At 42.3% G+C, this 24,502-nt stretch overlaps 1 protein-coding gene across 3 annotated transcripts; it reads right to left on the reverse strand.

Moving 5' to 3' along the window:
* Positions 1-543: 543 nt before the first annotated feature.
* LOC118168934 (neurotrypsin-like) lies at positions 544-24,076 on the reverse strand. Of its 3 annotated transcripts, none has more exons than XM_035329743.1 (16): positions 19,962-24,076; positions 19,560-19,791; positions 17,409-17,454; positions 15,849-16,085; positions 14,885-15,008; positions 13,991-14,166; positions 13,342-13,489; positions 12,365-12,543; positions 11,956-12,097; positions 11,118-11,320; positions 9,973-10,114; positions 9,515-9,720; positions 8,856-8,934; positions 8,499-8,621; positions 7,696-7,976; positions 544-5,904 (listed from the first exon to the last, which is right to left on the reverse strand). In XM_035329743.1, the coding sequence occupies exons 2-16, from the start codon at positions 19,629-19,631 to the stop codon at positions 5,594-5,596; spliced, it is 2,469 nt and encodes an 822-aa protein (XP_035185634.1). In that variant the 5' UTR covers positions 19,632-19,791; positions 19,962-24,076; the 3' UTR covers positions 544-5,593. The 3 variants fall into 3 exon arrangements, with proteins under 3 accessions (XP_035185634.1, XP_035185635.1, XP_035185633.1); XM_035329744.1 differs by adding an exon at positions 17,560-17,626 and having other exon boundaries at positions 19,560-24,076; XM_035329742.1 differs by having other exon boundaries at positions 19,560-24,076.
* Between the last annotated feature and the right edge of the window lie 426 nt (positions 24,077-24,502).

The raw sequence follows: 24,502 nt of genomic DNA on the forward strand, positions 1-24,502 counted from the left end.
TAACGACTTGGGAAAGTCACGGCAGTAGTCGGTGAGTTAATTTTCAAAGCAGGCGTTTTACACAACAATACAGATTTCAGCTTTGGAGGGTGGCAGGGGGAGGAGAACAGTGTTCTTGCATCAGTGTTTCATTCAAATTGCATTTTGCTTCTGCTTTTCCAAAGTTTGGCTTTTATCCTTGAATTGGTGATATATGAATCCTACCCTGGAAGGAGACAAGATGATGCTGAACATGTTTGTTCAAAACTAGTATGTAAAGATAACAATAGCAATGAATTACGAAGCTGATATATAAAACCCTGCATTGAGTTTTAAGTGCAATTAATTGATTTGCAGATACCCTTCACCTGTTCCAAATGGGTATAAAACATGGCATTCAAAGAGCTGTTGCATTTAATTTTTATGGTAGCTAATATGATACTGACTTTATAACATTATTTTACACATTAAAACTGCTCCAGAAATAACATTAATACAAATATTTAATTAGCATAATTCAGTGCTGAAAAAAAATATACCAAAAACCCTACAAACTGAAACATGCCCTTGGAACAGGTTCCTTTATTAAAAATAAGACAGAGCTCCACACGGTCACGGTATAATCCATTTATTAACATATCTTGTGAGCCATTGGTGTTGATCCAAGGGACACAACAGTTTTGGCAACAACCTGATTTTAGAGGTACTCAGCCCCCAGTTAGTAGAAAGGGGATTTAATAGGACTGTGTGGGCTGAGTGTTCCTCCTTGATGTAGGGAATTAAACATTTTCTTGAATAATTAAAAATAAAGCCCAAGACATTGGTCCAAGTCACAATGCCTCATTCCACAGAGAGCTGTCCCCAGCTGGTAACCACCAAGGGCTCTTCTGTTCCTGTGTCCACATTCTCTAGGTGCAAGAAACTCCCAGCAAATCTATCAATATCATGTCATTTAAATACAGTTCATCTGCCAAAAGCTTTCCATATACACACAAAAAGTTATCTTCAAGTGGATGATGGATCATCACAGCTTCAGGATATTGGTTTCAGAAAGGAAGGCAGATAGACAAAAAAGCAAGCCTAGTTCTCCTACCCCCAGAGAACGCAAATATCCATGTTCCTGTCTCCTAATCAATCACTCCACTAATAGCTTTGAGGGACTGATCTACTATTCTCTGCTATAAAGGTACAAGGATTACAAGAGTAATTGACATCCCATCCAGGTTCATAAACAGCCGCCTGATTAATTATAGCATAGAACAACTCCTAGAAATCCTCTGAACAGCATTCAACTGCAGGAATAGGTTAAAACTTTAACTCAGCTTCAGCTGGCCAAAGCCTGGGTTGGTGTCAAGACAGGGCAGATGAGGGTACCCAGGCAGATGAGGGTACCCAGGCAGGCACTATGGGTCAGGATGACACCAGCACTACGTCAGCCTTTGCAGAGCATCAGGGCATTCTCTTAGGAAGAGGGGTAACTGGAGCATTAATAGTTGTTCTTTAAACACTTAACGTAGACACCACCTAGTCACCTGTGTCTTTCTCACACAACCAGCGTGTACCACACTGCTACAGGAACTTGTCTCACAAAGTGTTCCCGTGGCACAGCACAGTTGCCAGCAAGAGTAAATGAGCTGTCAGCTCCTAGAAGTGCTGTAAGGGCATCAGCCTCATCCAATTGACTAACGCTGCCAAGACAGACTGCCTCAGTCCTACAGGTATGTCAGCCAGAGCAACACTCCACACAGACATCAGGTATTCTCTGCCCACAGCTGCGTTATGCTCCACAGACATACCTACGGCAACTGCTCTGAGCTTAGAGGTGCTGCCTCACCTGCCAGAGACACAGGGTAAATTGACCTAGGCTGGTTTTCTCCCCATTGTAGCAGCCACCAAAACTACACCAGCAAGTTTAAAGCTAGCTCCAGTATACATACGTAATATACATACAGTGCTGAAATCACTTACAGCATTGCCTGCTATAGAAAATAGTACTGAAAATAATCAATAGATTATTTTCTCAAACTGCATTCAGTTCTGGCTACCAAAGGTTAAACACCAGCAGAAAGAGAATACATGGAGAGACAGTTAGCGTCTTATCAGATAGCTGGATGGTTTGAGTTGAAGAGAGACAGAGAAGCCACAGTTCTAGGAAGGGAACTATCCATAAAGGATGACAATATAAAGCAAGGCCCCTTATTTCCTCTTACAGCTGAGAACACAAGGATAGACAGGATTCAATGAAAACAAAAGGTAATTCATTCTGAAACTATAAAAAGAAACAATGTGCTACAGAGTACAAGATGATACTGGTTCTCATTGCCAGAAAATATTGAGGCTTAGATGGATTAAGTAAGAGATTAAACATTTATATGGAAGATGAAGTTTGGTTAGGTTAAACAGTTTTTCAAAAGTTAGGGAGATGAATTCTGACATGTAGGAAAGTTAAAGTTAAATTAAAAAAAAAAAATAGTGCACAGTGTTTGTGCAATACCTAGAAGTCTGAGTACTCGTACTTTTATTTTAATCATGATAGCAATACAAGTAATTAACTTAAATGGGCCAGGAACAAAATTTCCCAAAAGAGAAGGCTGTTAAAACTTCCTCAATACAAACGCACACACACTATCCTTTGAAATGTCTGCTGCTGGGCAACATTAGGTAAAAAATACAAGGTAAAGTGGCTGTGTGCTGCTCATCTAACCAGACAATTCCAGTAAGCCCATTGGCAAAGCACATGAGTTTGGCTTGGGCCACAAAGAGCAATAGTGGTGTTCTGAAACAGGTTAGGACAACTGAGGAGAGTATTTGCAGGTTTGCATACATTACAAGTAAGGTGTAAAATTAGATGGAGATAAGATACTTCCTTCCCTCGCCTGGCTCCTGCAGGACTCACAGAATGTTAGCTACAATGATTCTCACAGCTTTCACGGTGACAAAATCCAAAAGAAATATTTTGAGCTGGAACATGGGAATCTCAGAATCCACTGCCAGGCCTGCATCTCATACGCGTTACACAGTAATTTTTAATAACTCCTGAACGGCAGCCAGTAGGCTTAAGGAAATAACCTTACAGTTTCTATCCTTTCTATATTTCTATGCCTCTTCGGGTTATAGGTATGAGCTGGAAGATCAAACTAGGTTAAACTAGAGGTGGGACAACACTAAAGGCACCTGCAGCATTCTGGCTTGGGAGGCTGAAAGTTAATGCCAAATCCCTCTCTATTTCCCATACAGGTACTGCTACTGCCAGTGTGGAATGTGGGATATAACCCCCTGCAAGACAAGAGGTCTGTAACCTAATTGTCCTCGGTCCTCCTGCCGTTTTAATTCCTGGGTGATAAGGAACGCTCTTCAGTTTGTATCTTAGGGACTCTCTGCCAGTAGGTGTAGGACAACCTAGCCAGCATGGAGCCAAGCACAGCACTGCTGAAGGACCAAGCCTGGCTCTTCACATAGGGTTATCAGCACAAGCAGACTGCAGACGTTCAGCCCCACGAGAAGAGGCACTAACAGATCAGATCAGTCTCAAGTGCCAATTTGTAGGTGTTCTTACACTGCATGTTTTAGACATTCCTACAATTCTTTCTTAAAATAAAGTTTCCAAGCAGGATATTTAAACAGCCCATTGCAGCAGTTGTAACCCAACTGTCTTGTAATCCACTGGAGAGAGTAAATGCAACTGCTTGCTTTAACGTTCACACACAAAAACCAGACACCTCGCCAGGTCAGCACCTTTAGATTAAGCTGCTTTATAGATAACAGATTAAAACTTCAGGCAATCACTGCTAGTTGAATCCAAGACAATTTCTAGGATGCTGTCACCACTTGTCCTATGAGATGACATGGCTAATCCACAGGCCGTACTCTGCCTTCCATTCTCGCCCTGCTAATCCCTAGGTATCGAACATGTCAGTGCCTGGAGTACACACCTCCCAGACAGCAGCCCAATGTCTGACCCAGTCAGTGCCTACACCATGGTGCATGAGTGAACCCAAAACATGCACATTTGGCACAAGTTCCACATGCTCCATACCATTTTATTAGTCCATGTTTGGATCATCAGTTATGCAGCAAAGCTGCTCCTAAACATACTTCTCTCTGGCTTGGCTACACAGCTAGAACACACTGTTGTGCATTGCACAACTGTTAACACAGAAAGCCCCTCTATTTGTATATTTTTCTCTGCACTCGAGAACAATAAATTAGCTTTCAAAAGTAGGGAAGGCCTAAGAGTAGGAAACTATTAACTTGTTTTGATAAGAGGGAAGGAAGAAATTGAAGTATTCAACAACCCCTGCTTTCTCTCAGGATTTTTTCTGTTCGGGCTGAAAGGTCTGAGCCTAAACTATAGCTTGATGGCATTGCTCTCATACTCGTAAGCCAGTTTACTTCCACTGAGAGGAATGAAAAGAGGAATAGTGCAGAGAGAAGAGAGGAAGCATAGTCCAAAGGTTACAAGAATAGCACACACTTCAGAAAAGCAGGAAGCTGCTTTGCAGCACACTTACTGGTTTACACCTCAAGCAAATTACTCACTCCTTGTGTTTGTTCTGTATCTATACCCCAGAATACTTCCATGTTTCATGGAAGAACTGCGAACACAGAGATGTTAAAGATTAAGACCACAAATAAAGTGCAGTTAATAACTATGATGAATAAGGTACCAAGAGAAAGTCCCTGCCATGCTGTTAAATTGTCTCAACACCTGTTTGAGATTAACATTACATTTGGATTTAAAGAAAAGTTACATGTCTATTCAGCCTTTTTGGGGTCACATTTTTAAATTACTCATAGTAATCATGAGGGCAAGAAAGCTGTTGTCTCTTAAAAACGAAGATTTACTCTCACACAAACAACTGATTCCAGGAGATGCTACTTTATGGAAAAAAATAAAACAAACACCAAAGAATCACTACATTGAGAAAGCAGCAACAAAACCATAGCGGCTGACAACCAGAAACGTGTGGCACAGGATTACAGCTGGAGGTATAAGCACCTCTTAGGAGGGACAGACACTAAAGGGATCATGTTGCAGAGGATCTACTACTCAGAAGTGAAAAGGTTCCCCCTAGAGATCTAACAAGGAAGGAAAAAGAACCGAACTGTTAGCCTGTTGATCAGCTCAGGTCAAATCTTCTGATTCCTGAAGCTGAAGAGAGACACGTTATGAAAAAATATCTGAAGATTTCTGCTATGCCAGAGCCTGTTGCCATCTCCAAGCATCTCACCGCTCCTTTCGGTGTTTTTCAAATATCAAACATACAAAAACTGGGTAATAGATTTACAGATACAGGCATCTCCAGTTCTACCTTTTCTGTGTGCCAGGGCAAAGGAATAACTGTGACTGCCTTACAGGACTTAGATGGTCAGAGCAACCCAGACTTATCTGTCCTACCAGTGTACACCTGCTTTCTCTGATCAGATATTAGGGACTAAAACGAAACCAAAGAAACAATCAGCCATAACTGGTTTTCTCCCAGTTCTATATTAGTCTTTTCCCAGTGTCCAAATGACAACATAAACCTCCACCAGTCACAGGCCAGAAGCCACAGCCTTCAGCTGCTGCAGGGCAAAAGGATGGTACGTTGAAGTTCCTATGGCTCAGATATTTTCATTTTAGCTTGGTGACTTTCTTGATCCAGGGTACGTATTTGCTGACCTTTGTGTACACTCCAGGGGAATCCTTTCGACCACAGCCATAACCCCAGGAAGTGATTCCCAAAATGATCCAACGTCCATTTGACCTCTGACACATGAGTGGGCCTCCACTGTCACCCTGGCAGCTGTCCACCCGTTTATCTTCAGAGAGGTTCCCAGCACAAATCATGCGGTTAGTGAACTTCTGTCCATAGCGGGCCTCACAATCTTCCCGGGGGAGAAGAGGCACCACCCCCTGAAGTAGTGTTCTCGAATAGGACTTCCCTGGAACAGAACAGATCAGCCAAACCAATTCACACATAGACAACAGACGAAACCTAGAGCAACAGCTCTCAGCACAAAACCAGATATTTGTACATTTCGTGTCAAGAACGTAGCACAGCAATAGGCCAAATTCAGCATCTCTGAACCATCAGAACTTCACAAAATAGTACTGCAAAGCCAGACCACAAAAAAGAAATGTAAGATCAAAGCAATGGGGAAGAGGTTAGAGAAAGAGGTTAGATCAAAGGATGAGTCTTACTCCTGGTTTTGCCAACAAGTAACTTGAACCTTGTGCAATTTATTTCACCTCTCTGAGCCTCCATTTCCTCCTCTATAAAACAAGGACAGTGTTTTCACAAGGGAATAAATGCAGTAACATTTGTGATGCGCTCACTCCTCAGAGAAGTTTTGGAACATGTTTCAGAGGCATCCAAATATTATTCAAAGGGAGCTTACTTCATCTTTGGCCAGGCTTGTCTCTATTTGCTCAGATCTCTTTATTACCACAGACTTGGTCAGAACGTAAGGATCACGTGTTATATTGTAGTATAAACTTTCTGTGCCCAAGATTTACAGTAATTTACAGACTCACTGTAAGTGTTCACAGGGTAGCAGGTAACTCGTTTGGAAAGCTGGGTTTGGTGTGTGGGAGGGATTGTAGCCATTAAGTCCCAGTACAGCTTAAGGGAGTCACATGGTTAAGTTGCTCCTTGATCCTTCCCAGACACCCCAAAATGGCTCCAAAGACAAATGTATATTCTCAGTTAAACACTTGAGTAACAAGCTAGAGAAACAGCTGGAAAGGATGGGTAAGGCCAAAGTCAACATACAAGCCCCTAGGGCTATTTGCTTTTTGGCAGCAAGTCCTTCTAAACATATGGATTTTCTCCAGTTACAGCAGCCCTAGAAAGGCCTCCTTTCCTAAATCCGTGCTTTGCATCTATGAACCCCAAATGTGGAAGGACTTGTCAGCCAGTCACAAAGCTTCATTTAGTGTTTAAAGCTGTCTCCAGACTAATGCATCCATGTAAGGACACCACTGAGCCCAGCATTTTAAAACATCACATTGATAGTGAAGGATTTAGTAATGAATACTTTTTAGAATATTTCCTGATACCTTTTACCTAGGAAGCATCATAGCAACGCAGGATGGTAGGCACAGGCTGTCTCAAACCTAGTGCAGAAACCCATGTCAGAGCCCAGCTGTCCCTGCAGCAACATCCAGGGAGATTTGTCACAGTGACCTGACTTCCAAGAAAGGTCAGCTACTGCACAGGAAGAACACTGTGTCAGGTCTCTCCTCCTGCACATGCTCTTTATAAACAAGGTAGTCTGAGAAAGACTCTTTCTATTGCTAAGCTCCCACTACTACAGCAAAAGGTCATGGAAACACGAGGGCCTCCCTGACCAGTAGATAGGCTTTGTGCACCAGCTCTGCACAGGCTGCTGCCTAAGGGTTTTGCTATGGGTAACAATGCATGTAGAAGGGGGGAAGCAAGAGTATTATGACCAGGTGGCAGCATTCCTCTCTCCTACAGCTTCAGAAGAATGCTATGGCTACTAAAACTTCCACCATGGGCAGAACCATGACAGCTTCAAAAATCAGAAAACAGTGATCAGTGCCACAAAAAATCACCTTATTTCCTGCTCCTTGACACCATGTGCTTGTCACAGACAATAGCAACATTAAGAACATGGCCTTGGGTTGGGCAGACATAAATTAATAGCGCTTATAGACTCCTCAGTCCGGAATCCCCCATCCATCTTGCTCCTCAAAGTCCTGTCACTTACCTGTGTCTCCCCAGCCGGAGATGATGCAGGCTTGCCTGTTGATGTCAGACTTCTCTCTCCTATCAGGAAGGCAGACAGGCAGAACGTGGTGATTGAAGGAGAGACAGTGACCTTCTCTGCCCCGCATTCGGACCAGGGCAATGTCATTATCATTGCTGCCAGCCCAGTAGTTCCTGTGGAGGACAATCCTCTCCACAGGCAGCTCCCTCTCAAACTCATCCTTCACACCTGTGTGGTAATCGCCTACCCGCAGCAGGTAGCGTCGTACATCAATACCAAACCTAGAGAAAAAGACAGGCAAGATCTTGATACTCCTACCAAGAGAGAAACAGACTGATGCAAGTCTCTGTTGCTTTGAGACTGAACCAGCTCCTCACAAACTGATAAGGTAGTGCCAGGTTCCAAACTGTGGGATCTCTTCAGCGGATGCGATAATGCCAGCTGTTGCAATCACCATCTACCATGCACCAGACTTTTTTCCATGAAAAGGGCTACAGCAGTTGCAATAGGCTTTTGATCTTATCTTTTCACAGTTCCTTAAACCACAGGAAGGATGACAAAATGCTGATTCTCTTTATGTGTAAAACCTCAAAGTTAAGAAGACAGGTGTAAGCAGTGAGGGATAAAGCAAGCCTATCATGAGTCATGCCTGTAAGAGCTCCAAGATCACACATAACATAACCTGGAGGTTTTGGTTTAGAAACTTTTCTCATGTAGTTCCACTGCACTAGGAGGATAATCTCGTATGAGGTTATCTTGTTTGTCTTTGAGAATCCCTCAGGGTTCCCGACTCAGAGACACACCTTTTAAAGCAGTGGGCTGCAGTCACTACCCAGCAGCTGCTGATCAGTGTTGCTCCACACAGCAGTCGGGTATCTCTATGAAAACCCTTCAGCCGTAGTGAGACCTGCCATGGCCAACCACCTCTGAAGAAGAAACAGAAGAATAATTAGCATCACATACACAGGAGATGTTTTCTTTTCTGATTTGCTCTGCCCTATCTGGGCTCAGTTGGCATGCATTCTCCCCTAGACGGGCCCATTGGTACAAATGAAGTTCAAAAATCACAAGGGAAAATGTTTTAATAAATTCACCATCTGCCATGCTATTTCCAGAGTCTTTAGGAAGCTGGAACCAGTTCTGGCTTTTTCAGCAATTACCTGAGAGCCTTGTTTCCACCTATGATTCTTTTCTTGCGACGGTGAAGCAGGCGCATGCCACACACACCAGACTCTGGACCTGCACAGCAAAGTTAGAACAGCTGGGTAGGTATCTTCAGTTTAAATATCAACAACTGCTGTCAGAGAGCCAAGATGCCCTCTTCCCTGAGGGCATTAATCTTCCTGGTAGCTGACTGCATTGTGTTGTGCAAAGGAATTTACAGAAGATTTGTTCCCAAGGCTTTCCTCAGTTTTAGTGGAGGTGCTTACCTCCAGTATTTGTAGTATTATGCCAAGAATGGGACATCTACAACTATTTCCTCAGTGCTCTGAAACCCAAAGTTTGCTCATAGTTACTGCTCTAAGAAGGGTGTAATGACATAGCTCAAGGGAATTTCTGAAGGGAAGGGTCAAAGACCTGACACAGGTAGAGCTCCTGAGACTAGGCTGGAGCACCCTGTTCTCCTCAGAAGAGACAATGAAAACCAACCAACCAACCAAACAAAACTAGGAGGTGCAGGAGACTACATGTTTTGTTTTGTATCTCAAGTGTCAGAAAAAAAAAAAAAAAAAAAAAAAAAAAACTACAGTGCAAAAGCATGCAGAGATCCTACATCTCAAGCTCCAGACTTATCTGTAGAAAAAAATGGGCATATCACCTGTTCTCCTGATATCTTGGACCTTCTCTTCCACATAGTCACAGATCACACCAGCATCTTCACTGTGCCAGCAGCCCTGAATCCCAGTGTCAGGCCTGACACACTGCCCCAGGGTGTGCTCCACGCCGCTACATTCTACATTGTTCAGATGGATGGGCCCTTGGCCTTCACCAAAATAAGCCATTGCCCTGGCTTTTGCTGTACCACTGCAATGAGAGAGAGGGTGGCTAACCTGCAATAAGCAGGAGGCAAGTGAAACTCAGCATGTTTTAAGCAAAATTATATTTATAGATCACTCCACACACAGTCACCAGCCCAGTACCTGCTAATCCTAATCCCTCAAGGATATGCAGGTCTGCCAGAACTAAGAAATGAAGCTCCCACAAACAGGACCAGAAAGACACCACTCCCCCCAAAAGCTATTTTTATTTGTAAGATGTATGTATCAGATCTCTTACCTGAAACCAAGTTGCCTGCAAACTACTGCAGCATCTCTGTCTGTCCAGCCATCATCACAGACGCTGCCCCACTGCCCATTCACGAATACTTCAACCCGTCCCTCCTTGGTGCTTTCTCCATCCACTAGCCGCACGGGAGGCCCTGCAGGAAAAAACACGTGCGTTGCTGCAACCAAAAATACCAAAGGGCATCAGGTGTCCAGAACTTGGGTTCTATAGGAAAAACTTAACCCTAGAGATCAATAAGCTTAAAAAAAAAGGGTGGGGCTGGAGGGTGGAGACCATATATGAAAACTATATCCCTCATTTCACCTTCTTGCTAAATCAGTAGACTGCATGCATATTAATTTATTTAATACACACTGTAATTCACATTCTGAAAGCTGAGTAAAGACGAGAACAAGAACAGAAGGTATTAAGTGCTTAGGCAAGAATGGACAAGCTTAAACATGCCTTAGAAATAAATCCATTAAGTGATAAAACTACTGCATTATTCTAGGCAAGAAAAGAGTTATATGTCCAGGAAAAACAAAAACCAAAAATTAGATGCTGCATATTTCAAGGAAAAACAGCTGATAAATTGCAAAGTCTCCTGTAGTAGAGAAAGCAGAGTCTATCAGGCCTCATACAAACAAAAAGTATGATGCTAACTTAAGATACATTTACAATTTGAATTAAGAGGGTGCCATCCAAAGAAGAGAGTGTCAGTAACCACACAACAGCTCCTAACATTTGAAGTCCTCTTGTCTTCGTAAGGTGTGACGCTAGTGTAACTACATCAGTTGCCTGTTGTGTCTAGTTAAAGGGTTCCCATGTTTCCATAGACATGGGGCTGAGGCATTTCATCAGTGAGCAATTGCACAGTAAGGCAGCCACCATCCCTCAGTTTCTCAGGTTTGTATTAGACAACATAATTCTCTCCAGTTTCAATTTCTCTACAGGTCTGGCTGTACACCTGATAGCAGAGACACAGCTCTGTGCCTCTGCCCCTGAACAGCCAGGGCTCATTCTTATGAATCCTTCTCATAAAGCAGTCTTCTCATTGGGACCGCACAGGGAAAACTGCCATATCTGCCTGTTTCCAAAGGAACAAACCAGCATGAGATACTTTCTCACTGCCTAGAGCAAGACACAAGACAAGTTACCCAGGCTGCCATCAGTGACTGTGTTGCTCTCAGGGGAGCAGCGGACCCCCACATCCTCAGCGTGTGAGCAGTCATGCTGTCCCCAGTTGCTATGTGGACAGTCCAGGAGGGAGAGCTCTGTCCCCACACAAGCCACATCATCCAGCAAGATCAAGCCTTGGCCAGCAGCATAGTCCCCTTCAGAGGCCAGGGTAGCAGGACCGCTAGAGGAAAGAAACAGAACACAACGTCAGATTCATTAAAACTAGCTAATCCCACAGAGGGGCACAAGCTCAGACCCAAAGGGAAACCGGGCAACAACCCTGCAGACATCAGCTCTGATATTTGTGCCCTCCCTATCCTAAGCTACTCAGTGACACACAGGATGGAAGCCAAGCAGCTTGCACATCTCACCAACATCAGCTTTCAGGAAGGCCCAATCAAACCGTTAAGAAAATCCTTAACACTATACTTTTTCATCCCAATGATCTTCATTCAAGTACTGAAGCAGTTGGTGTAGTTTAGGTACAGAGCAAATGGGTAATAAAGTTTAGCTGACAGAGTAGACACGCTGGTAGTGCTGAGCTGATACATCTGGAAATTTAAGGAACCATGAAACAATATCAAGCCTGTTACCTGCTTTCAAAACAGGTCAAAGCAAGAGATAACAAAGATATCTTTTTTCTGGGAAAGTACGCGGACACCACATAATTTTTCCCGAGTAAAATTGCATAATGGTAATAACACTTCCAACAAAGACAGAATTGAAGGAAGTAATGTCTAGCCAAACCCATTAAAGAGACATGGAATTTAATCCTTGAAATTAGGAAGTACAGATACTACAAACACGCGGTCCTACCTGAAGCCCAGCTGCCTGCAGACCACCTGGGCACCAAGGTCTGTCCAGCCATCATCACATACTGTGCCCCAGTCTCCATTGTAATAAACTTCTACCCTGCCTTCGCTGGAGCTGTGACCACCAGCCAGTCTGACAGTGCCCTCTGCAAGGGGTGGGAGAACAAAAGACCAGAACTCAGTAAGGGAGAAAAATAGGCTGAACCCCACTTCTGAAAACCCTCTACAGCCCACAAGAGTAAGAAACCAAAGGCACAGATAGTTGCAGGTAATCAAAAAACAAACATCCCTCAGCATTTCCATGCCACCCGTGGAAAACAATGAGAATACCACCTAGGCTGGCTCTGATTCATTTCAACCCGTAATATGGGAGTAAGGCTGCATCTGGATGGCACAGAGCTGTAGGTATGTACCTGTGAAAGGGTCACAGGAGACCCCAGCATCTTCAATGTGGTCACAATTTTGTTGTCCCCAGTCACTTTTCTTGCACTGGTCAAGTGAGAGTTCATTGCCTGAGCACTCCACTTCGTCCAGCAGGATTGGGCCAGATCCCTGCCCATAGTGAGCCCATGACAAGGCTTTTGGGTTCCCACTGCAAATGATATATACACATATGCTCAGTAAGGAAGGTCACAGTCTTGTTCATTTGTATTCTGCCTTGCACATGGACTCTTCGACACTAGACTGACATCCTTCCATAGGTTATGTGTATCTCTGGCACAGTGCTGTTGTCAATTGTTAACCAAAATGCCTTAATGGAAAGTCCTGTAACAAGACCTCCCAACACATAAAACACGTGTCTGTACCAAGAATGGTTCTGGTACTTGAGAAATTCTGAGAACAATGCCTCAATCTCAATGACTGGCAAAACTCTCAAAGTTGGAAGGATTTCAAATTTGACTTATCTATGTTTAAGCAATCCTGTGCCAATCTGGTTTTCAAGAATGCTCAGTATTCAACAGCTCCCATGTTAAATGCTGGATGGCACAGAGAATGAGGTGCTCTCTTGCTTTCCCTGACTGAAGAGGATACAGGCAGTCACTAAAACTGAAAATATTTAAACAAATGACTGCAGTTCACCTATGGAAATCACCACAAGTTATCAATGAGGCCAAGAAGATACGCATTAGGACATGTACGTAAAACCAATTAACAGGAATCAGTACAAACAAGCCTTGGATAGGGATACACCATCTCTTTTTTATACAGCATAAACCCATAAAACTGACTGATTTTATACGGAATTAAGTACAAAAACCCTTTATAGAACGATTGGGGTTCTGTTCCCTTTCCATAGAAATTGCTTGTACTATAGTGAAAGCAGATGCTCTCACATTCTTTATTCAAACTACTTCTGTTACTGCTCAGTGATGAACAGCAGGGAAATTACCTGAGTCCCAACTGCCTACAAACCACTTCAGCATCCCGGTCATCCCACTGGTCATCACAGATGGTACCCCACTTGCCATCATGGTAAACCTCCACTCGCCCTTCAAAGCTCTCCTTTCCTCCAACTAAACGCAAAGGGACACTTACACCTGTGTTGCAAAAGAAAAAGAGAGCAAAGCAGAGCAAGACAGAGGCAAAGAATATCCAGCAGTTGAGGGTGTAGCCAGAGGATCTGTTAGGATGCTCTCATCCCATCCTACCACATCCTCCCCTCCAAACCCCTCAGAAGCATCCATGGCTGCACGCCACAGCATGGGGTACAACTGGTCCACAGATGGCTCTTTAACTGGCTTCTGCAATGACAAGGACTTTGCTATCTGCAAAAAACTCATTTTTAATAAAAGGGGATGTGCTCATAAGCAACTGCAATGATTTTAGAAGTATGCCCACTCTGAGTATTTGGGATTGGGAAAAGATAGATCATTTTCCATTGGAAGTAAATAATCTGCACAGCAGGTGAAAATAGAACACGCTCCAATGATTTGCTGTCCACAGCTTCCTGACCTCAGATTTAGCATCTGATCAGTAACACTGGATTTCAGGTAACATACACGCAAGAAATAGGTAATGAACCACGCTTGGAGATTTACCTTCTGGAGGGATGCACATTACCACGGCGCTTCCCTGGTTACAAGTTCCTGACACAGCTTCCTGATAGCCACATTGCAGCAGGGCTTTCTCATCCCCATGGCAGTTTGCTGACTGCAGGTGCAGGGGAATAGGCCACAGTCCGGGATGACTCTTCTTTCCAGCTGTGCCAATCTCACTGGAATGGAAAATGCAACAGAATGATGAAACACTATTATATTGCTTAACTCACACTTGTTTTCCAGCCCAGTTGTGGCATTTCACATCTAGTGAGCCCAGTTGACTGGGAGTGCATAATGGAGTGTCCACTTCCAGTCCAATGTAAAAATTCAAACAAGCACAAAGCACTTCCCTCTCTCCCCCAACACATAATCAATTCCATCTTCCCACTTAACAGCAGTGGAGTTGAACTAGGCAGAAATGGCACCCGCAATTGAGAGTGAATGAATGAACCAACCCATCAACAGATTGTAACATGTCAGCACATCTAAATTTCTGAATAAACTTCTTCTTTCTCATCTCCTTGCTGTTTGGAAGTTTGAGATTCCCTAAGAAGGTTCATAGTCTCAAAATCTCTAATAGATCAGTACAGTAATTCCAGCTGTTAATACTGAAAAGGGAATATGGTCATTCATCACAGACGTGAACACAAAGTTTTAGACACTGTTGTTTTAAAAAGCCCTTGCAAATGCTGATTGGGGTTGGGCATACTCATGGGGGGAAAAAAAGAGAAAAAGGAAATCTGGTAAAGGACCTTGGTAAGTGGGCAATCAGCCCACAAAACAAACTCTTCTCTCCCAGCCAACATATTATGCCCGAAGAACAGTAACCAGAGAGGCTGTTCTCTCAGAGACCATATGAGAATTTAATGCTTGCAACCACAACGAGGTTCTCACCTGAGACCTAGTTGCCTGCAGACAACACTGGCATCCCAGTCAGTCCAGTGGTCAGCACAGATGGTGCCCCAGTGTCCACCAAAGTAGAGCTCCACACTACTATCTTCAGCCAACCGCACAGCACCTTCAAAAAAAAAAATAGTTTTGTACTTGACTGTAGCTGAGCTGGACCTGACTTCTCTCATCCCTGTTTTGGAGTGCTGTTACTGAAATTACCTGTATGAAGGCGTGCAGAATGTGGCACCTCGACACAGGCACACTGCACATCTACACCTGTATCCTTCACTTCAATGAAGCCATCTTTGAAAGCACTTACACTGGTGAGGGAAGAGACTTTGCTATTTCATTTATTATCTGTTCTGCAAAATGCAGTTAAAAGAAGGAGCATCAAAAAACAGGAGGACAAATAGAAGTATTGCTTTTGAGTTGGTATATTGAGAGAGCTCAGCTCCTTTGCATGCCTCAAGATAAGCAGCAGTCCTTGTATCATTACAGCCAGGACTTCTACAGTAAGTCTAGGACCTACCTTGCTGCAGAAGATTTACAAACCTATCCACAGAATATTTGTCCTTGTTTTATTTGACCTACTGCAATTATATGAGGAGAGCTCAGATATGGACACTTAAGGAGTTGGAGAAGGTTGTTTTCCACATAACTTAAACTGCTTTCAAAATGGCATATTAACAATAAGAAAAAGAAGTCTCTTTATATGAGAATTAGAACATTGATACAAGGCATTATGGCAGCTTAAATCAATTCCATACTACATAAAGATGTTCTTCTCTCACACAGATTATTTTTTAGTCCTAATTCTTTTGACAATTTGGGACACTTAGCGTACTGTACTTCTTTCATAGGGTATTATTGTATCTGCTACTTGCAAGTCTGTGCAGCACCTGTTTCTGGCCTGAACCCCTTGAGTAAGTGTAGCCAAGCTCTGGCAGAGATACTAAGCAGCTCTTACCTTGGTTACAGTCGCAGTTAGCCCAGCCAATAGTCCCTGACACAAGCCGGTAGAAGCACCAGGGTGTAGTTCCCCCTTCTGGGTTCCTGCAGTGGTTGTGGTCCCCTAAGCCACGGTCTGGGTACTGCTGCACGTAATCAGGGAAATCTGCCCAGTTCAGGCACTCTGCCCCAGCCTCAGTGACTGCCAGCGAGCCATTGTAATATCCGAGAGGTCCGATGCCACACATGCTAGACACTGGGCACAGAAAGGAAGTTGTTAGCATAACCTAGGGCATCTCACATGGAGGCACAAGCAATACTGGACATACTGGCTGATTTCCTGAACCCCTTTTGTGTCTACAGTCTTGATTGCTACTTGCATGCTTGATTTTAGTTATATCACTCTTTAAGGCAGCTGCTACAAGAATGTTTATACATACTATCTAAAAAACAAGTTGATCTGTTAAAAACAAAATACATAGACCTTTAAAACATATTAACTCTGGGCCCAAATGTGGACTATTTGAACAAGTTCCCACTACAGATTATTTCAATAGAGGCATTCCCTTTCTCTGGGCCAGCAGATGAACCTGGCAGACTCTTCTCCTCTAGCTGCTGTAGTAACTGAATATGATACTCTTAAGTTTAATCCTAGGCTCTTCAAAAGATTAACTGCCTGTCTAAACTGATTGTGACTGAGAAGACTTTAAAATTATCTGTCATTTCTATAAAACAGGAAGGTGGAAAATTGTATTGTACTTCATTGTATTATGTTCCTTATACATATTAGCATATAACCTGGCTTCTCTGAACTTATAGGAAAGGAACGGGAAAAGGAACCACTTTCAGGGGGGGAGTGTAGATGCCAATATTCCAGGCCAGTGCCTACATGAATTATCTTATGCAAAGAAACCCCACAAATAATTAAATATAGAAGAGAGAAAGAGAGATAGAGAGAGAGAGAGAGAGAAATGAAAATTCACCATTCATGACCCTGAAATAAGAAATAGGGAAACCAGAATAAGATTGTGTGTGAAGGTGTGCTTTTTAAGTGTACATAAAACGGGAAAAGACAACTCAGAAGTGGTTAACAGTTATAGTTCTATTCACTGAATAAACAAAAAAGATTTCAGAAAATCCTTCTGCTGAAAAGACATGTAAGGCAAACAGCAGGGGTAACTGACAGCTAAAGGTTAGCTACAAGGTACAAAAGTGAGAGTTACAGCTAGCTGTCTGGAAAACACACCATGCTCCTTGGATTGACTGGGACCCTAAAAGGGGGGCATATGACAAGACAGTACTAGGAGGAACAAGCATGCAGAAAAGACTAAACAGAAAAACAGATGGAAGGAAATTAACATGGTAAAGGAAGAGAATTGCAAGAGTATTAGACATGGAGAAAGTAATCTGACCATATTGGTGAAAGAGATAAACAGACATTGAGTTACACAGGAGAAAAGAAATGGTGGAAAGAAAGCAAAGAAGCCAGATAGCAGTGGTTTGTCGTACCTGTAGTCTCAGATCACCACTGCAGAAAAGAGTCTACTTGATGACTGAATTAATAACTTCTTGTTCTTACCTGCACTCTGCAAATGGTTTTGGCTGGGCTGGGATCCCAGGAGAGCCTGGGAAAAGAAACAGAGCAAAAGCAGAGAGATGATTATCCGATGAAATAAACGTGGGCATGTTCTGCAAACAGCTTGGCCTTTTGCTGCTTTAGGCAAACACACCTTGGTAACCAGCCTCTTCCCTGTTCTCCCTATTGCTCTTCTTCAAATCCAATCACAGCTCTGCCCACTAACAAAAAAAAAATGAATAATTACTGGCCTGCAGAGATTTACCCTTGATCTAAGCACTACATTAGAGGACTCTGCTTGTTTTTTCCAGAGTTTCAGCCCCAATGCTCTGAGCAAACAGAATTGGAAGTCAGAGTGAGATGCCGATGGAAAAAAAAGCTGGAAGAAAATCGTTGTTACTAGTAAGAAAAAATGAACAGCCACTCATTCTCTCTCCATGTAAAGGGTAAGCCATCTATGACCACATGAGTAAACAGATATATATATCTACCTGACGGGATGATGCTGCCAGGGATCCCTGTTAAAATAGTAATAAGCATCCATATATGGAGCGGGAAGCATGTAAAGAAGAAAATCCAACATGGCTTTTTGAGTATTTTTTTTTTTACTACAACAAAGTACAATACGTCCTATGGTATTATTATCCAAATGTAGTAATATAGCTAAAAACAAAGAATATGGAACAAAGAATTCCAGCATCCTGTCCAGCCTAAAAACTGCATCTCCTCTTGTAGGCAGTGTTTTGGGTGATTATAACTTGACTGCTGGTTGAGAGATAGGGATCTCCACTTCAACACCATTACATGGTATGCAGGCAGGTGCAAGATCTTCACAGACCCAGAGTGAAAAGAAGAAAGAGTACATGCTTACGCTAGCTCCATGTAGTTTAACTCCTCTAAATACAGCTGCTTATGAACAAAGGCTTCTAATTCACAGAGCAGAGGTGTGCATATAAAGAAAACTAGCTATTGCAAATAGTTCTGTTTTTCTTCAAAACGCAGTAATTTTGCTTCTCAGCTTCACCTCTCCTTGGAAAAGGGTAAGAGTAAACTTTGGGAATTAAACCAGATCCACCTCTGGAGTAAGCCAGGACAGTCCTCATAGCCACCACACACCTCCTCATGGCTGATTTCATTTACAGATCGAGCTTATGAATAATGGTCCAGCAGGTGTTGAGAACCACGGCCAAGCTTCACCATCATCCTCCAGAAATCAAAATGTGATACTGCATATTGAAAATGAATTCCTGACACAGTTCAGGAACTGCACATCAGACCTCAGGTGCGTATACACAAGGGGATGCACAGATAAAACAGTAATTAACTATCAAAACCCTATTCAGCCAAAAATCCATCTGTCTTCACGTATCCAGCTGTTCTGACCCCACATAATGTTCTGTAAAACAGTAATGCTGAAGGACTCATCTGAGGATCTCAAAGCTCTCTGTAAAGAGAAGAAAGTGAGCTAAACTATGCTGTTGTGACTGTCCGAGATCACACACAAGACAGGTGATCGAGGCATAATCCAGGTACTCTGCCTTCTAGTTTCTACTGTGCACTTGTACACACATATAAGCCTGCAAGAGACAGAGGGATTAATAACTGGCTATATGAATGACCAAACATGCTCTTCCTAGAGACTGACCATAAATGAAAGAACCGCATTCCAAGTAACATGCTTCCCTTTTAATGAAAAACTAGTTGCCAGTTTCTGTAGCAGTTTCCAAAATCCTTCAGTAGTCATCATCACCAAATTTTAGTGCAAACAACCTGTGCTGCAGTCACTGCCCCAGGTCTGTGAGGCTATAGATCATCAGTCCACAACAGCAATAGGGATAATCAGTCCATCAGTGAAGAACAGAAACAAAGGATCCCTCCTGCCAGGGTCACTGCAGTGCTTGAGTAACGTGGGAAACCTGAGCCAAAGCATCTGCAAGCCCTTGTGCATCTGCTTTGCTGCTTTGTTTCCTTTCCTGAATTTCATATGCAAAATGAAATAAATCCCTCCCCAAGCTCCCAACCCTTCCCAGAGACCACAGCTGCCTAGATACTTGAGAGAACATATTCAGCGAGAACATGATCCACTTACAGTGCATGATATTAAAAAATAAAGCTATGTGACTTTTTACAAGCAGATAGAACAGAATTTCTTACCTCCCTGCTTCTGAGACAGGATAACAGACTCAAGAGCTCTACGAAGAACGTGAGGACTTTGGGGATCTTCATCCTTCCTGTTCAAAGTGGGCAGAAGCTTTTTCAAGCTTCACAGTCTCATTTTGCTGCTGGGCTCAGCTGCTGCCTCCTCTTCTCACTCTCCAGCTTGGTTTCCCCAGGTGCAGGGCACTAGCTGCTCCACATCGGAGGTAGTGGGATGCCTCTTTCATTTCTACGTAGGGAAAGGGATGGAACGGATTAAATCAAAGTTCCCAAGAGCATCTTATAATTTCACTTTCATCTTCCTCTCCCCATCTCTTCTGCTTGACTCTTCTCCTCAGAAAGGGAAAAAGAAGGGAGAGAAATAAGGGAAGAGAACATGCCCCAGAATTTCTCTATCACCTTTAAAAACAGCAGGAGGCAAGCACAGACGGGTAGGGCACAGCCCTCAGCTTGCTCCCGCACCTCAGCTGTCCCCTCCCTTTCCCTCGCTGTCCCAGCCTCTCGTTTTGCTGTGGGTATGCATTTCTCCCGAGTGCCAGCCTCCGCCTCTCCACCGCTGTCTGCCCAGCTGCTCTCTCTTCTCCTGGAATTCCTTCTTTCCACAGCTGACTCTTCCCTCCCTTAAGCACAAAGGCTGTAGCAGCAGCAGCGATCTGGGGCTTCCTACTGCAACAGCTCCAGCAGCGAAACTGAAAAAGGAAACGGCTTGTACATGCACATTTGCTAGAGATTATACTTGTTGGAAGGAATCTGGACTTTATCCCCCCTCTGCTGCCTCCTTGATTAGCTGCTTGCAGCTTCCTGAGGTCAGACTTTCCTCAGGCTTGAACACAGGTAAATGGGTCCCAGCAAATTATTTTAAGAAGCTTCCAGATTTCCCTAGGAAAAAAAGAAAAAAAAAAAAAAGTGGCACAGCCCTCTCTAGGATGCATTCCCACTTTTCAGCTCTGCATCTTGTCATTAAGGGTATTGCCTCCAGAGATCTTTTCCATCAAGTGTCTTCTTGACCTTGGACTGCAACATGATTTTTGTTTGATTGGCTAGGGCGATTTCTAGAGGATTGATCACTATTGCATTGCTATGAATAATCTGATTTTTTCCAGTGTTTTCAGCTTACTGCTCCTTCATATAAATTAGGGCTAGAGGTTATAACAAAAGTTTTAAACATTATTAAACCTAAGAAGGCTATTGCTCAATATGAATCAGTTCAATTTTGGATTTATTTATTTATTTTTTAAACATGTTCCCTGTGCTGCTCCTCAGCTCAGTCTAATGGACATTTCCTACATTTATATTCTGATTATGAAGGGATTAACTCTTAGTGCTCTGCAGCATAAACCACAAAGGTCACCTTAAGAAATGAGCTCACTTCTGGCCAAACCCGCTGAGAAGCATCTCCAAAGACACGTTCAGCATAATAACAAGAAACAGGCTGATACAAATCCATTGGCAAATCCATTGGCTTGATGAAAAGCCTCTTTTTTTTTTTTTTCTTTTCCCACTTATTGCCCATTACTCACTTCACATGACAGTTTTGTGTTGCCTCATCTTTAGTCACTCATCAAATGCAATGAAATTCCACTACAGCTGGATCTTTTACAGGAGGACTGAGTGAGTGGTAGGAGGAAGCAGTTTCTTGAGTGGATTTGTACCACAGTGCATTCTGGACACAGTGGATTTGGCCAAGAATTACACTCAGTTAATTAGAAGCAAATCTCCTATATCCTATGATCCTCATAGCTCAGGAGGCAGATGATCAGGTCAACAAAAGATGGAAATAGCTTAGATGCTACAGCATTCTGTAACTCTCAGGCAGCATCGGTAAAAAGGAGAAAAATGAAAAGCAAAGATGAGAACGTGTTGGAATTTTAGAACCACTTACTCCAGTGAAACCACGAGGAAAGGATGTACTACAAACAATAACAGAAAATCCACCAGCACTTAAAGAACTCTACTCCTTAGCCAGGAGCTGAGAGGTTGTTGATGCCACTTCAAAACTCCCAAAATGATGCTCACCTATTTTAACCCTTTAGAACTGGAAAGGAACGGATGCATTCAACCTTTATCTGACACGTACTAATTGAGTTTATAACCTACAGCCAAAGCCTGTACTGGATTTCTCTCACAGTAGCTTGCTTTACTCTTAAATAAAGGCTTTTCTAGATATTTTAAAGTGATTTACTCAAAAGGGAAACACACACCAGTGCACCAAAAGCAAGAGAAGTCCAAGTTTGCTATTCAGCTTCCTGATGAACAACAAACCATGCTAAGATACACTGGTCTTTGCTGTAGTCTCCTCTATGGCGGATCCTCTTTTGGAACTATTTACTTCTTGCAAAGACTTTTCCCTGGTTTACTTGCACATGTAATGACATTTCCTTGAGATGGATTTCTGATACAAAAAAAGCTTCTCATGGCTATGCATCTCTTCTTTCTTCCCTTACTTGCTTATACTCTGCTATGAGTCAAACAGTATAAAAATATTTACCTACACAGAAAGGTTTTGCTATTTAAGTGACCACAATTTTACATCTAGTTACACTGGCGTCAGTTCTTCCCTGGACTCTCTTAGCTTAAACTTCCAAGATACCACAAACTAAATTAGCCTTGTCTGTGCCTAAGACTGACCAAGAAGGAAATCATGCCAATATAACTATGGCACTTTAAATATGCTTTACTTCATCTCTAGATACATTACTTATTTAGAACTTTCCTGTGTGTGCAAGTTTGAAGTAGCTGCGATTACCTAAGTCCACTACTTAACACAAATCACCTTCTCACCCTGATATGCGTATTCTATAGTAACAGTCTACAATTCCCAACAGTCTGTCTTTTTTGTTTGTTTTGTTTTCCAGATTATTCCATATAGACCCTTCCACATCCAAAAAAAAAAAAAAAAACAAAAAAAACCAACACCTGCCTTCTAAAACAAATTTACTTCTCAGGAATTAAACCTATTACTCCTGAACTGGCAGGAGTACTATTCATAAAAGCCAGCTGAAGACCAAGTCTTCCCATTAAAGGTATATATATATTCATCTCTCTAAGCTAAGAAGCAAGAAAGTAATTTTGCTTGCCACATTAGGAATAAGAACAGGTCCAAGTCAGTGACAAGACTGACTTGGCACCAGGAAATGGGCCTTAGTGCTTTTGCTAGTCTCATAGCTGCATGTCCACAGCGGAGAACGTAGGGCAGATATAGTTAAAGATTAGAAACTGATACAAGTGCACATCCTTCAACAGAGGTGGTTCTTCGCTTTCTCAAGTGACCGTTTTAGTGAAAACATCACTTATACAGAGGTGCTATGGGCAATTCTCTTGTGCATCTACTGAATACTTGTTGGTAGCCAGTAGAAATTGTTAATCCTTATCAGTGTTGTTTGCAGACTACTAATTACAAAAGCACAATAAACCTGTTTCTAATTGATAACTAAGATGCAAATGGAGAAAGAAAAATATTTTAAAAATATAAAAGTACAAATTTTATTCTGACCCTCTAAGGACATCAGGCATGCAGATGCTGAAGGCTATCCACTCAACAGAAAAACTAATCAATAGCCCATTTCCAACAGGAGTACTGGGGAGCAAAGGGTATTTTAAAAAGTTTGAATAAATCACAGCTATTTTGCAAATCTAAACAAACAAAACAAAAAAATCATTAAATCTCCCACTGATTCTGGGCCTAAATGCCAGTCAGGCTAAAAAGAAATAGTGGTATTAAGTCATCTTTTTTAACTTCTTTGACTGTTAGTCAAAAATGACAAATGTTTTGGATGAAATGTAACTCTTCTCTTTACATCTATGTGTTTGTCAAGAACTTCTGAAGATTTCCTACCCTTAAGCAAAGAGACTGAGGAAAATCAAGAAAAAAAATAATCAGTGTTTCCTCTGTAAGAGATCTTCAGTGAAACCCTAAAAAGAAACGTAGTTAACAGCAGTCATACACAGAGCTGGTAAAATATTCAGGCTTTAAGGAACAAGAATAAGATCAACGAATTCCAGCAGATTTGCTTCAATGCTGTAAATCCTACTTAGGAGGGTAGAACAGCTAGTCAGCTTTTGCATAATTCTTTGCCCACGATGCAATCACGTACAGGTCTCTGCAGCAATTTTCTTAACCAGTGGGCTCAGCATCAGGAGCAACAGAACCCAGTTTTCTTTTATGCCCCAGCAACAGTATCATGGAGTGGTACAAGCCCTGAACTCAGAGTAGATGTTGTCATGTACTGCAGTTACACATATTAACTATTAATGGAATGACCCTAAATGTAAGCATGTCATGAAACATGTTTATACACCCAATATATGCTTAACATGAGATGCGGAGAAACTGCAACTCAAATTACAAATGACAATCAGTAACGAGTCTTTTTGGTTAGTGCATGGGATTCTCAGCCAAAAGAGCTGCTCGAGTACTTTTTAAGGAAACTATAAAATCTGTGTGTTTCAGATAAATGCATCTGAAAAGCATTCCCTTTCCTCCTGTCTTCCTCCAAATATACACATTCCTTTACTGACTGGAAAACCTTAGCATGGTAGTTTTAACCTTACAGTAGGCATATAAAGAGGGAAAATAAAAACTGAACTTGAGAAGCTCACTGTGAAGCAGTAAAAAACAAGAAATAGTGAGAATTTCAATTAGTGAGAACCGAGCAAAATTTCAGAAGTAAAAATACAACAAAAAAGTATTACTTTTGCTGATACAGATTCTTACATAATGATGTGGTTCTCGACAGACACTAGATTTGGCACATTTAGCATAGCTGCTAGCTTAAGATGTACAAAACTATGCTTTATATTGTATTTTAATACAAAGAAAGAAAAATCATCAATACAATTTAGAATTAATTTGTTCCTCATTACCACTTTAGCTTGTCTCCTGCAGAAAAAAAGAATTAGCAGGTAGCTCTCCTTCTCAGAGAGCATCTTACGGACTGAAA

Source organism: Oxyura jamaicensis, chromosome 6 (genome assembly GCF_011077185.1).
Source record: "Oxyura jamaicensis isolate SHBP4307 breed ruddy duck chromosome 6, BPBGC_Ojam_1.0, whole genome shotgun sequence".
NCBI lineage: Eukaryota > Metazoa > Chordata > Aves > Anseriformes > Anatidae > Oxyura > Oxyura jamaicensis.